The sequence below is a fragment of the Battus philenor genome, unplaced genomic scaffold (genome assembly GCF_028537555.1).
Source record: "Battus philenor isolate CCGP_79_NKW_IND1 unplaced genomic scaffold, ilBatPhil1.0.hap1 SCAF_27, whole genome shotgun sequence".
Classification (NCBI taxonomy): Eukaryota; Metazoa; Arthropoda; class Insecta; order Lepidoptera; family Papilionidae; genus Battus; species Battus philenor.
Genome location: NW_027181690.1, coordinates 7,542,995 through 7,557,921, shown reverse-complemented (window position 1 = coordinate 7,557,921; position 14,927 = coordinate 7,542,995). Strand labels below are relative to the sequence as shown.

Genomic DNA, 14,927 nt, shown 5'->3' with positions numbered 1-14,927 from the left:
GTAAATATAAACAATTAAAGAAATAATAAACATGAATATTTATTTGCAGAGGAAATTTTAAAATCACGCACAGCTCTATGGATGTCTGCTGATGGTCACATGGTGTTGTACGCTACTTTTAACGACACCCTCGTTCACGAACAAAGGTTTCCGTGGTATGGAGAAGCATTAGATACAGACGACCCGTCAAAGGTGAATTGGTTTTATATCCAAAGTGCGTGTTATATTAGTTGATAATTTTATACGCACATAAGATTTATACTACTTACCCTCATCTAAATATTTAAATATATATATATATATATATATATATTCAAAAAGGTATTTATAAATACACTTTATATATAAATAATACACATTAACGAATAAAAAAGAAAAAACCGCTACGAATACAAAAAATAAAAAATGAATAGGGATCTCTCATTTGCTCCGCGAAAAATATCTCGATTAAACTCCTGGATGACAGAAATATTCTTTAAACCACATCCTTTTGTGTTGAAGTAGAACTCATTAAATTAAGATTGTTGTCATTCTGTTTACTTAATAAATTAGTTTTTGTTCGTGATAAAACTGTTTGATTTTATGTAAAAACAAACACAATCATATTTAATTTGTCCACGTCCACGCCGTAAGTGATAAGAGTCCAAATTTAATATCCCTCTCCCTAGAGTAACCAACGATATAGTCAAGGTCGCGGGAAGTCGTGGCAATCAGACAATGCTAGATAACATTTTGCTTTGCCCGCTTTGTAACCATCTTTGAGGGCAGCCGAAGCCCCGCAGATGTCACCTATCATAATGATAGTGAATACATCTCAAATTTATTAGGCGGTAAAATTCTAGTCATCGCTTGATTTATGTGCAGTGAGATGCGACCGGGCACTATTAACAAAACTCACGCGGGATAATTGCCGCAGTTTTACCACATACACATCTCGGAAAGTTCACTTGAGAACAAACTGTAACTAAAAATACGAATGTTGCTCGCAATAGTTGTTCTACTTTAGTCGAAACTGATGTAAAAATAGTGTTGTTTTATAACAGACATACCCAGAAATCAGAAGTGTGAGATATCCAAAGCCGGGCACAAACAACCCTGCTGTGAAACTGATTGTAGCAGACATAGCGGATCCGAAACATATCAGAACGAGACATCTCACTCCGCCGAAAGCAATACTGGACGAAGGGTAAAAATATTATTAAATATCTATAGAATACTAACTGACCTTATAGACATTGTTTTATCTTAGATGTGATTAGTCATTTCAAATCTAAAAATGAACTGTCAAATATGCAGTTTCACAAGTCATTATTTGTTTAATATTTTCTTCGTAAGTCTCTATATTTTTTTCTAAAAGAAACTTCTAAAAATTATTAGGAAATTTATAATAGGATGATCGAAATCAATAGTTACTCTCGAGATATGGCGTGACCACTGAAAATGAAAATATAGGTATTAATTTTTATATGTGTAGATTATTAGTGATAATATTATGTTTATAATGAGTGTTAAGTAAAATGTGGAGGAAGCCTATGTACAGCAGTCCTACGACTGATGTGATGTGATGAAGTGAATCAGGACATTTATTGTTTGGTCTCCGTTATTAGAGGTCAAGAATATAATCGCCGGTAAACATTACCGAGTTTCAGATTCACAGCAGCGTAGTTTTAGAATTTACTGACATAATGAAATGTTATTTTACATTTGTTGTTACATGTTATTTTATTATACATCTTGTTAAACCTATGTTCACGTGCCACGAATATTTTTTGTCTCACAAATTATTTAGAACTTAGTACGGAAGTAATTAAGAAACTTATCTCACAAGAGAAATTTTAACAATTTTGATATTAGCGTTCATCCCCAGGGACTATTACTTCACGAGCGCTCAGTGGGTGTCGCTGACGGAAGTTTGCGTGGTATGGCTGACGAGGGTGCAGAATTTGTCCCTGGTGTCAGTTTGCAAAAGTCCTATGTGGTATTGTCAAGAGGTAAGTGATTCTATATATTGAATATTTCTTTTATCAACATTGCCTACGTGTTCCTCCGACCAAGGTTAGTCAAAGTACATATAAAAAAAATATTTTAAAATATGTTGTATTTTATTTGATTGTTGTGTATAAATTTGTATTACTGTGTTATAATATGTTGTGTATTACTAAGCATTGTGCTAAATCTACAAAAAATTTAAAATAAGAATAGAAAGAACGCAAAAAAATAAAATAAAAACAACGTGTACAACTGAAATGAATGTGTCCACTCCTATATCAAAATAACAGATACAAAAAAAGGTTATTTGAGGATAAAAACTAACGCTTTTATGCTTAACTGTCTCTAAGTGATTTACAAAAATTCGATAGGGAAGCAGTCTCTTATCGCAAATATATGTATACGAATAGAGACAAAGTGTACTTGACCAAAAAACTGCCAAGTTTGTGTCTGAACAAGAACTTAAATTAAGCGAATAAATTATTAAAAATCAATAATAAATATTTGTCTTAAAAAGAATTTTGTTGACTGCCCTCAAGAACAGCGATTTTAAATAAAATTAGAAATTTTAAAAAGTATTTAAAAAGTTACTTTTTTAATTTTTATAGTTATATTCCATTTTCAAAAACAATCCATTTATACGCGTCATGCGGGTTGCGGCGAGAGACAACGCGTGCACATATTTGTTCTTTCTTCAATGGGGAGGAAAATGAAAGCCAGGTGTGATGAATGTGGTGTGGTGTATAGTACATATATACTGAAACTATTTACAATTTTACCCAAACACAATGGCAGTGACTATTTTACTAATGGCTTCCAGATTCAAATCGACGACCGAAGTTAATTATAAACGTGCAAGAATAATTTTACTCCGAAAAGTATTGTAGTTGTAGCGGTCAGTAATACGGAGCGTTACCACGAGAAGCTACATTTTGATTATTTTATTCAGGACATTTTTATAATTTCGCCTCCTGTCTTTAGATGTACAGGATAACGTCTGGAACTGAGAGTTGGGTGGAGACGGCACCCGCGCCTTTGTGGTCAGCCGGTGGAGGAGCTCTGGTCACGTTGGCCCCCATCAGGGACGGGCCGGCTGGGCTGTTCCGACACGTCGTGAGGACAGAGCACAACGCACATGGCCCTAGGGCACTACCGTTGACGCACGGCAGTTTCGACGTGATACGACTTCTGGCATGGGATCATTCAAATCAGCACATGTGAGTTTATATATTCATTGTTTTATTCATATTATTAACAGCGTTATGTTATTAATAGTTATCATTTTATATTTGTATATTTTTGGGGAAGACTTATGCCTTGCAGTGGGCAAAAATAACGACGAATGACTATTTTTTGTTTATTATATGTATCTATATGTATACCGGTTATTGAGGCGATATTGGTGGGGGGGGGGGGGTGCCATACATATGCGTATATCGACTGATACGCCTAAATCAATAGATAGAGGAGAGGATAAATTAATCAATGATTATTTTGACACTTATTAAATTATGTAATTAGAGTGGAGCTGTTGTATTCATTTCCTCCTATTGTCTGAAAAAGATATTAGTGATTAAAATTACTTATCGTTACATAAGCAATATAAAAGTCCTTTATGCCTATATGGTATGTAAATAAAGTATTTCCTATTTATTCAACATATTTTTATTTAAAATTATACATTTTTTATTTTTATTTATCTACAGAAATTGATACCTACATGACCTAACATTTTTTTTATATTGTTATCACTTTGAATCATTTATACCGATTACTTGTATACGTATCGAGAATAATACAAGAACAGCCCAATTAAAAGGTAAAAGCTAATTGACCTCCCTTATAATGGCATTTTTAAATACACAGCTACGCGTTTTTCATGGCCCCGTTTTTATAGCCTCTTATTCAACTCTCAACATGGACAACGTCTTTATTTACTTAATAGTTTTTCACCTATTTTTTTCATTTTCATATTTATCTTTCGTCCTCCTCAATGTCTTTCATTTTTTCCTTGAATTTCCATTTCATTCCATTTCACAATATCTCTGATAACTTTCCACTCATCACCTCAGTTCCTTCGCCTTCCCATCAGAGTTCTATAATTATGCCTTTATTATTCCTTTTTTTCTTATTTTTTAGTTTCTTATACATTTTCTTGTTATCTATGTCGCACTTAATGTACATTTCTAATATTACAGATATTATCACTCTTGTTTATTATTTCCAATATTCTTTTTCTTTATCATTTATTTTTTTGCTTTTCGGCTACGAGAGCTGCAATAGTATCCTAATCTAAGAAGAAGCCACAATAAACGCTGACGAATTTTTTATAGCTTTTTATTATGTTCGAAGCTCGTCAGTTTTACAATAACATTCATAATGTCTATTCTAAGTATATCAAAATAGCGCAAACTTTTTCCTAATTATTTTTATTATATTTACATAACTCTACATTAAAATACTTGGAATATTTTTAAGAACATCGCTACATTATTAAATGTAGTTTTTAGCATGACCTAATGATTGTCAATCCAACCTAGTCTAGTAATTTCGTCCCACAAATTCATTACTTGATTACACAAAGAATTACAACCACGAAAAAAATAATAGCACCTATTACCGCGGTATGATATAATTTATTTTATTTATTACCGACATAACAGAAAATATTTCAGTTATCTAACAGTGATTATGATTCCCTGCGTTCTTTAATTTATTAGAAAATTGTGCTCGCCGGGATTCGTACGAAATATTATAGTGCTAAATTTCGTTTACAACGGTATTTAATGCAGTAGATAACAACTGCATTACAAAAATAATAGGTGCTTTTATCTTGATATATGCCTTTTCAGTAGGTAGCAAAAGTTGTAGCTTGTTGCGTCTCGTACATAGGTACCTTGTATAAAACGTACGGACGTCATCGTCCACTAAAGTTTGTTAGTTTCATATTTGATCATATTTCGAATTTCCCGCTAAGCTCTAACGGTTACCCATAAAGCTTAGACGAAATTCTGACATCCTTTATGTACTCTATAATATTTTTATCAATTCTCTCACTCTCTTCTTCAGGATACACATGAGAGGTCTTTGAGATCATCAGAGAATCTGGAATTAAAAATACCTGCGCATTCTTCTTCGTTTATGGTCACATGTTTTACCACACAGGCCGTTCGATTGTGGAATGATTTACCGCTGAATATAAGTCGTACTAACTCACTACCTTTTTTAGAAACTGGTTAACAACTATTTACTAGACCTATGATTGTTTATTTTTTAATTCATTTCTTTTTCTTCCTCTGTTTCTTTATATTTTCTGAGGCAAGTGCGAACGAAATAAGTTTGATGTTTTTATTTATTATCGTATTATATTTATAATATGTATTACATCTTATTTATAATAAATGTACATATTATATACACCTGAATGTATGTTTATGTACGTTTGTATGTAAATACGTATGTTTTGTACACGTCAAGTACACATTATTAGTACGCTTACCTTTTCCATACTATGGTTGTCTGTAAAAGTTTGCCTTGTATGATAAGACCGCCCTTTGTACTATTTGAATGTTATTGTGAAACTATTTAAATATAACCTAACGTGCATGATAAAAAATATTAAATAAATAAATAAAGCGAATCCGGGGTCGACACTGACAAGAAGTTACAGTATCACAGTGCACCGATAAGGTTTTTAGGAGATCCTTCCTCAAATTGCTGACCACAACTAACAGTGGTACTTATTGAGTAAGAATACCACCTGTCTTCCCAACAGATGGCAGGATCACGTTTACACAAAAATTACTATATTTATTCGCGAAATTAAAAACAAATGTATGAACTTATGTACCTATTATATATGTGTAGTTAAAATAGTATTTAAGTATCTAATATTTGAAGCAAAAAGCTTAGTAATTAAACGTAAGCCAACCTTTAATACTGTGCACTCTCCTGAGATTAAAGTATACGGTTCACGCAACCATACGATTCTTTTTTTGTCGTTTAATAATTCAGTGAATGTACCTTTGTCCACTTTATCATTGGAGAACACATTTAACAATACGAAACCTAACAAGAGATATGAATTATTTTTCTGAACGTATTATACTAGTGAGCATCACTCTTGGTCGGCTTGTTAATAATATCTGCGAATTTGCAACTGACGGATGTTGGATCCAAAAGGTTCTCAAGTGGCGAGATAGTAGGCAAGGTGGCTGCTGTAAATCGCTGCATGCGAGCAGCGCAAGGCTGGTCGTCTTTGGGAGTAGCCCATGCCTGGTAGAAGGCATCTATCGGTTGAAATAATTATATTCTTCGAATGTATGTTATATGCATAAGCTATTCTGTAAAACAAAAGAAATATTCATGTTTGTCTTTATTTTAGTTATTACTTAGGAATACCGGAGGGCAAGCCGGGGCAGCAACACTTGTACAGAGTGTCCGCAGAGCCGCCGCGCCCGGGGACTCCGCAAAAGCTGCCTTATTGCGTAACATGTAATACGCAAGTACGTAACTTTTAATTTACTCATATATATTCCATTCGTAGAGAAGAGGAATCATTATAATATTATATAATTATATTTTAATAATAATTAATTATATTATTAAACGGTTATCCGACGCTTTGCATGATACGTGTTGTTCTTTATAGGAGTAATTTCATGAAAGATAATATTTACGCAGTAAATAATTACTTATGCCAAATTTTAAGTCTCTAAGTGTTATGTCTTCCGCAGTATCGTGATGAGCATATGAGTTCAGTACACGAGTTATAAGATTTTCATTAATTATATTAATAATAGTCTTGTTCAAATAAAATATTTATGGAGAATAAATACAAATTAAAAATTATTATTTTTAATTTGAAAAATCGTTAAATCAATTTATAAGAATGCAAATCCTACGAATAGTAATTTTTCGTGCTGTGTTGTAATTTTGTTTGTCTTTGTTTTCTGATATTATACACTGTACAAAATGAGATACGTCATTTTAAGTGCTTCCTTTCCTGGTACTTTATACTAATTTATAAAAAAATATAAGAAACTTTTAAAAACCTATGTTATAACCAATTGCATGAATAAATTATAAAGAAAAAGCTATATTTAATTCTTATTTATAACATAGCCTTCGCCGTCGATTAATTTGGAGTACTACGGCAACCTTGCCTCGTCGGGTGACAACACGTGGGATAGCGACTGGGATGAGGAACTGCCCGCCACTTCGCCCTCGGTCGCAAAAAAGAAAAAGAAAAAATATCCAGGTCAGAAATAACTGTGGGTCAGTGCGCTGACCAGATACGGACACCAGTACGGATGCTGACGTTTAATTAATAATTTAAAAAAAAAAATAACGTCAGACAACCGTTGAAGAATCAAAAAATAAAAACAAAATTACTTATCACTTATCTATTTAGTATAAAAATTATTATGTTTCTTTGTTTTTCACACTTTCGTTACGTTATTCGATAAAATGAAAATATTTTTTTTTCTGATATTTTTTTATTTCTTAGGGGAATCCTCGTTCGATTCTTCTTCATGTACCTGTCCTAGCGATGCTGACTACTATGATTCCATAGATAAGTCATTTTAATTTTATTTTTCATTTTTTTTAATTTTAGTGACGAATCTTTTTACGTCCACTGCTGAACATTGGGCCTTCTTCATAGATTTTCAATAGGACATAGGAAGCGGTTAGCTGTTCAGTCCACCGTGAAGGACATCCTCCTCTGCACTTGGTGCTTTATGGTCTCCACTCCAAAAGCCCAACCCCAACAGCCATTTGTTTTGTGCACAATGTGGCCCGTCTGTTACTTCGTTAACTTACCAATTCGCTGTACTATGTCGGTTACCTTCGTCTGCGAAGCTCCTTATTCTTGATTTCATCTTTTAAGGAAATCCCGAGCATAGTTGACGCCCAAAAAGAGATCACAATTCAAAGCAGTTTCTGTAAACTCATATTAATTAATCAAGTTAATTAATTAAATTAAAAAAAATGATTCATTATATAATTTTAATATAATAACTAAATAAATCCGTATTTATTTTGAAATTTTATAAGTATGATTTCGATCGGTCGAGTAAAATTTATGTTTTACGAGTAAAAATCAACAAAGAAAACAATTTATTCCGAAGCTTCTAGAAATTTTAAAACACGCTTTAACATTTAACTCCTCTTACAGATGGTCTACCTCAAAATTTACCGTGCCTTTACTACGAGGCACATTTTAGCCCGACGTCGGCTTATTTCGTATTAGAGTGCCTTGGACCAGGAGTGCCTACTTCGAGTTTACACAAGATAGCATTACCAGAACCCAGAATGCTTATGCATCTTGAAAATAATACAGCGGTCAAGGTAAATTTTAATTCCATTCATATTCGTACTTTCATTATTTCAGCTGTTTACTATCAAAACTTTTCTACAGGTTATCTGTAAGAAAACAGAAAATGCAATAAGACCGCTTATTCCATAATACTTCTTTATTGATATAGCATATAGTAATGTTTCTATGGTTTAGAGTATAATACATTAAGCAGATGTTTGTCGTCTCTCTTATACATGTAGATATAGTTATTTATCTTACTCACTCTTTCACATTACGTAATCCAAAACAAAAGTGTTTTTCAAAACAAAGCAATGCTTAACTTTAGTAAAGTACTTTTTGGAATAACCAATATCAGACGATCTCTGTTTATAATGGGTGGAGCTACGTTGAAAAAAAATAAATGTAATGTATGTAGGGTAAAAATTTCATAATTCCACAATTTATATGAGGGTTACACATACTTTAGGGGTTGTAAATTTTAAAAAGTAATTTTATCTATGTTATGCACGTAATTTTATAGCGACATAATTTTTTTGTTTCAAATATATTGATTTTTAAATTAACGAAGTATTCGTGGTAAAATCTTTCAACTTTTTAGTGTATTAAAAATAATAAAATTTGACATTAACGAAAGACCTAAAATATTATCATACAGTTATCTTACAACCAGTTGTCGTTCTAATTATGACACAGATTTTAAGTTTCGAAGCCGAAATCGACTTTCTTTGTATATATTCCTTTGTTTCACGAAAAATAAGTCAATAATATTAAATCGAATGATTATGATCGATTAATAGCTGAATTTCGGTATAAGTTCAATTTTTATTTAAAACTGAATCTGGATTTTGAAAAGGCACATCTTGCACATAAGTACAACTTACGGCAAAGCTCGGATGGGTTCGGTTTTGTACATCGATATCTTTATCACATAGTGCTCCTACAGCTTGGTAACTGCGTTTAGCAAAGATAACGCTTTACAAAACCGAGCCAAGCCAAACATCTAACTGATGTGCCAAATCAAATGCCGGGTACTAACTTTTCATTGCTTTCGGTTGTAGTTATTAACATTATTTTTTCGATAATGGTTTATGTATAGGATCGTCTATCGGCGATAGCTTTGCCGACGCCTAGAACCTTCTCAGTGCAGCTGTCGAGTGGACACGCGGCCAGAGTCCGACTGCTGCTGCCTCCGGGCTTGAGGGAGGACGAGGTTACCAAGTATCCTTTAGTTCTTAAAGTGTAAGTATATCTAGAAGTACTAAGAAAGTAATTACCGTTGTATTTACGTCATTACAAATACACTGTTTTTCCTTTATAAAAGTTTTAATAGAAGTAAGGAATACGATACGATAAGGTTTTTAAAATGCTCTCTTTCTAACAGGTATCAACAGCATCACCTAATCTATATTTTATGCAAAAATTTCGACTATACTTTATGCAAACCTAAGGTCTTCTTGCTAGTCTGCAAAAATAATACATCTTTATACAATCCTAATGCAATGATCTGTAGATTTAAATACAAAAGTTTATGGTCTTGCCTCCGTAGCAATTTTTGAATTTTGTTATAGGGAATATTTATGGCTGTGGTTCTATCCGTCCATGTTCAAACATGTCAAACCCCCATGGGTTGTCAAAACATCAACCTAAAATCGATATATTTAACAGCAATACTGGTGGCTTTAAAAATAAATTACTTAAATTTAATAATAAAAATAATATTCTTAAAATTGGTATAATATAGACATAAATTAGTATAGTGTAAAAAATAATAGTTAGTTATGGATTGCAGGATGCATCCTAGATTAATTATTATTATATATTGATGCTCACTCAGGAAGCTAATCATTATCAAGCACTCTTTATATAACTATATTTGTAAAGAGCAACTGTTGACTTTCTCGCCGGCTCTTCCTAGCAGAACTGCCTTTCGAGCCGGTGGTAGCGTGGTAGGTGATTGACGATTCGAAAGTGATAGTAATTATCTATTTGAATAAAGAATGTTTTCATTTTGATTTTGATTGATCGTAAAAAATACCTATTTGGTATTATGCTTTAAATGTATCATATTGTATGTACCAATTTAAATATAATTAAATAACATTGCTATACAGTTTCTTGTAAACAATTCGACGATGTAAAGACGTATGTCGGTATAATTATGCAAATTGTAATTTGTCTTCACTAATTCGCGAGGTCGGGTCTTTGCACGAGTCGTTTGCCTTAGCTTGTTTAAATGTCATCAAATCGTGTTAGTGGAGTCGGTACAAAACGTGACATGAAAATCAAATCATTCCTAATGGTGACAAGTTTAATAATAATAACAAGAGTTGGGAAATAAATGTGTTTTTATTATAGACGAGCGTAGTTTTCATATATTTATAGGTATATTCCATAGATATACACCACTGACAGTGGTAGCTCAGTGGTAAAGGACAGAGATTTGCGGTCATAAGTCGCAGGTTCAATTCACGGAATACGATATTATATAATTGACACTGTGTATTGATTATATGGGACGCACTGCGATCGCCAACCCGCTTGTGAAGGGTGGTAATTATGATATATCTCCTGTAGAAATCTTTGTCTACTAACAATTAAACTAGACAAATAAAAGATAACTAGTTAAATTTCTGACTTAGTTTATCGATAGAAGTTTTGAAACGATTTTAATATTTTAAATTATTCAGTAGCAATGCAAAAAACGCCACAATTCAGTAGTAGTAGTAGTACTGAGGAATAAATAAACAGAAAACAAAAGAAAATATCTTTAATATCAAACCAATGTGCAATATATATTTTGATATTTTCATATTATTTAAATTATTATTCAATAGAGATAGTTACGAATATTACGGTTAACAGTTTCTATTTCGTCTAACGAAGTACGACATTATTCAGAAAGAAGACGCTCTTTAAAATAACCAAGTGTAATTAAATATCTATATGTGTGTGTACCATTTGACGCGTATATTACTATATACATACATTAGATTATAATTACTGATAACAATGTAGATTCATAAGGTGAAAATATGTTAAAACAGTTATTCGTCGTTTCAGCCCAAAGTCAAATTTTTTGTGAGTAGTGGAAATCCAGTAAAAGTAATGCACAAAGTATAAATTATATAAAATTGCATCCCCGGAATCGAACCGACCTCCGATCTCAATTCTCAATTCTCTACCGCTGTGGACTACAACTGCTCCATGTAGTAAGAGAAGCAGAACAGTTATTAAATACCCATTTTAAAACTGAAACTAACTTTATATAAGCTATAAATTTTGCCTAAATTTATTCCACGATAAATGTGTTTTTTTATGTGCAAAACGGCTTAATTATTTTTTTTTAAATTGTGATGTCTTTTCTTCAGTGTTATTTCTATTTATGAAAAAAATTATAATGACTTCTTCATATTAATGTTCCAATATTACTATTATTCCGAATTTATCTTTTTTTCCGAAAATAATAAATTAAAAGATTATTAACAATGGTATGAACAAATCTCTCAATTAATTAATGAAAAATAAGTGATTTATCTTTCGTCATCTAAAGGCATGGAGCACCCGGCACCCAGCTGGTAACAGAGCAGTGGACACTGGACTGGGGCTCACTGGCGGCGGGCGCCGGTGCAGTCCTGGCAACAGTGGACGCCCGAGGTGCTGGTGGTAGAGGTCTGGGAGCACACCATACTCTACACAGGCGTTTAGGAACGGTAGAACTGGCGGATCAGCTTGAAGTCGCAGAGTGAGTTTTATTCACATAAAATGTTAGTAATAGTGTGCTAGAACATTGAATTGTAATGTAAATGAGAGAACTACAATCATTACAGAAATCATAATAAAAGGGACCTTCTTTTTGAAGTGCTTCAAAAAGAAGTTTGTTGGTGAGCGCCTCTAGGCAAGACAGTCAAGCCAAGCAAGTCACAAGTTCTCAATACATAAATGATTACTTGGTACAAATATTACTCTAGTGTAAATTTACGGTAACCATTACACCGGTTGATTGTAAATGGGTGAGAAAAAAAGTAAAAAAGAAGTAAAGAAAAGCTTAATCTATTGAAATATTATCACATATGATTACCTTGTTAATATAGTTTTTGCTTCATTGTATCCATTGTTCAGGTACCTGCGTGACTCGTTGCACTTCATAGACGCGCGCCGGGTTGCGGTGTGGGGCCAGGCGCACGGCGGTTTCCTAGCGGCGCTAGCCCTTGCTAGTCCCTTAAATGTCTTCCATTGTGGCGTTGTTCTTACGCCTATTGTCCGCTGGCGATACTATGGTAAGCACTGACAGAAGGTAGACTAACTTGATTTTTTTTATTTATCCTAAAGACACGAGACGCGTCATGAAAAGAATACTCTTCAGTCATTCTTCTTTTATAAAAACTAAATCTTATTCAACTTGAGCGCTCCTTTATTGAATACAAGTTGAAACCGTTGTTCAGCACTCTTAAAACGGAACATACTCGTAGCTAGATTAATACACTTAACCAGGTATACCAAGCAAAAATTTTTCGCCTTCGATGTATGCTAAATACGTATTGAATGACAGCCCAAACTATCATTATTTTTGTATTGAAATGCGACAGGCCAATAACTCATGGCAGTACAAAGTCAGAATGGTATTTTGAAATAAATTCCAATGAAAAACAAGAAACAATAATGTCAATTTACTGACCAGCGTCTGCCTACGCGGAACGCTACATGGGCTTTCCAAACGCTACGGGCAACTACCGAGGCTACGCGGACGCCGATGTAACGCGACAGGCTGCGGCGCTACACGACAAGATGCTGCTACTGGTGCACGGGACAGCAGATGACAACGTGCACGTGCAGCAGACCATGGCCCTGGCGCGCTCGCTCGCAGACCAGGGGAGCATGTTCCGACAGCAGGTTAGTACAAACCTACTCTTAAAAAAAGAGTTAAAGAGGGAAGTCTTCTAAATTATATAAAATATAAATTATGTAGGAGATAAACATTTTGAGATTAGTATCATGCTAATTTTTAGGTGAAAAAAAAAAACATTAATAAAAAAGAAAAATTAAACCTGGAATAAAACTCGATAGTTTCTTGCCAGGATCTTCTAAATAGTATCAACAACCTGAACCTAGCATTAGTAGCATATAAAGAAAATTGACACCAATAATAATGTGTAAATACATATTTAAATGTACATTATAAGTAATAATCACTTTTCGAAGTGACCCAGCAAAGCCAATTCGAAAGAATAAATATTTGTTTCATTTTTACATTGAGAATACAAATATGACAATCTTATCATTATTATTTCTTTCGATCGTAAGGTAAAATAATGGTATACAATTGGTAAAAAAACAAATTAAGAAAGTTACTTTAACATAGTGTTTATTATGGATTCTCATGTTATTTTATTTTAATTGCTTTTTTGATATTGGAAAAACCGCATATGTATAGATCTTTGTATATATTTAGTAGTCATAGCCGGATGGATTTAAAAAAAAAAATGTTTAAAATTTGAACAAGAACCAAAAAATGATTAATACTAGTGACATAAAAAAAGAATTACAAGAATTTACCGTAGCAATAAATTTTTTGATGCCAGTATTAGGCAAACCAAAGTTTTAAATTCTATTCTTTAGCAACTAATATTTGAAATAAAAAAATATTATAAGATTAACTGCCTAGATAAACAAGATTGTTGTCATAAGATACGCCTATGTAAATAATGTGGCAGTACTTCTAACAAGTGCATATTATAAATCTAATTAGATTAAATCTCGCTTCTTTACGATGCGCGTTTCGGAAATTACAATCACGAGCTAAGACGACTTTTAAGCTGGCATACATTAATCAGACATACTTATCAATATAAGCACCTAAAAAGTTTTCTGCAAGAGAGAAAACACTATACTTAGACCGTGTTTGACTTAGATTTATCCGGACGAGGGCCACAGCTTGTTTGGCGTGCGGCACCACCTGTACCGCACGATGTCGTCGTTCCTGGACGACTGCTTTAGGAAACAAGTACCGCCAGAGACGAAGGCGGGCCTGCGGAATGGCGGGAACCTCGACTGAGATACGTGGAAGGACGAGGAGCTGTACACCTGGTAAGTTGGTAACGTAAAATAAACTATGAGATACAAAACACATTTCATTAGTTTAATTTTTTTCGTTAAAAAATCTAAACATCTTTATTCAAGTACACATCAATTTTTTGAATCGTAACTCTCATTAGTCTCATTGGTCTAATTAGTTTCATTCATTATAATAACGAATTCCAAGCTCACTTATCGTTAGGTTTGTTAATTTACAGAAAATTTCTATTTCAGGTGAAGTTTGAAGTACGACGGATCGACGGACATACACATTATAATCAGTAGTACAATGTTTTTCATATCTCTTTTGATTATTTACTAACATGAATACAAATACAAATTTGAAATACGGAAAGTCTTTGTGATAAAGAACAAGAAATGTTTCTGTTAGCTCTAGTTAATAAGAGATCGGAAGAATTTTAAATAAACTGAAATTTTCCGGGAATTTCCTTAGTCATATAGAAATGCGTTAGCAAATTAAGTAAACGCTTACACGGAATGTTCTACGTTTAATTCTCAAAATGGAACAATTAATACGTGTAGT

The 14,927-nt window shown here is 33.1% G+C and overlaps 1 protein-coding gene across 1 annotated transcript in view; it reads left to right on the top strand.

Moving 5' to 3' along the window:
• Dpp10 (Dipeptidyl peptidase 10) overlaps nucleotides 1–14,710 on the top strand; it is a 163,809-nt gene extending 149,099 nt beyond the window's left edge. Inside the window, exons 7-19 of the mRNA XM_068768967.1 lie at nucleotides 50–192; nucleotides 1,044–1,186; nucleotides 1,868–1,991; nucleotides 2,971–3,206; nucleotides 6,374–6,494; nucleotides 7,114–7,249; nucleotides 8,168–8,340; nucleotides 9,408–9,550; nucleotides 11,862–12,053; nucleotides 12,431–12,588; nucleotides 12,990–13,201; nucleotides 14,220–14,395; nucleotides 14,618–14,710. Coding sequence (XP_068625068.1) covers nucleotides 50–192; nucleotides 1,044–1,186; nucleotides 1,868–1,991; nucleotides 2,971–3,206; nucleotides 6,374–6,494; nucleotides 7,114–7,249; nucleotides 8,168–8,340; nucleotides 9,408–9,550; nucleotides 11,862–12,053; nucleotides 12,431–12,588; nucleotides 12,990–13,201; nucleotides 14,220–14,363 — 1,925 coding nt within the window. The 3' untranslated portion in view covers nucleotides 14,364–14,395; nucleotides 14,618–14,710. The remainder of the gene's footprint in view (nucleotides 1–49; nucleotides 193–1,043; nucleotides 1,187–1,867; nucleotides 1,992–2,970; nucleotides 3,207–6,373; nucleotides 6,495–7,113; nucleotides 7,250–8,167; nucleotides 8,341–9,407; nucleotides 9,551–11,861; nucleotides 12,054–12,430; nucleotides 12,589–12,989; nucleotides 13,202–14,219; nucleotides 14,396–14,617) is intronic.
• The last annotated feature ends 217 nt before the right edge of the window (nucleotides 14,711–14,927 follow it).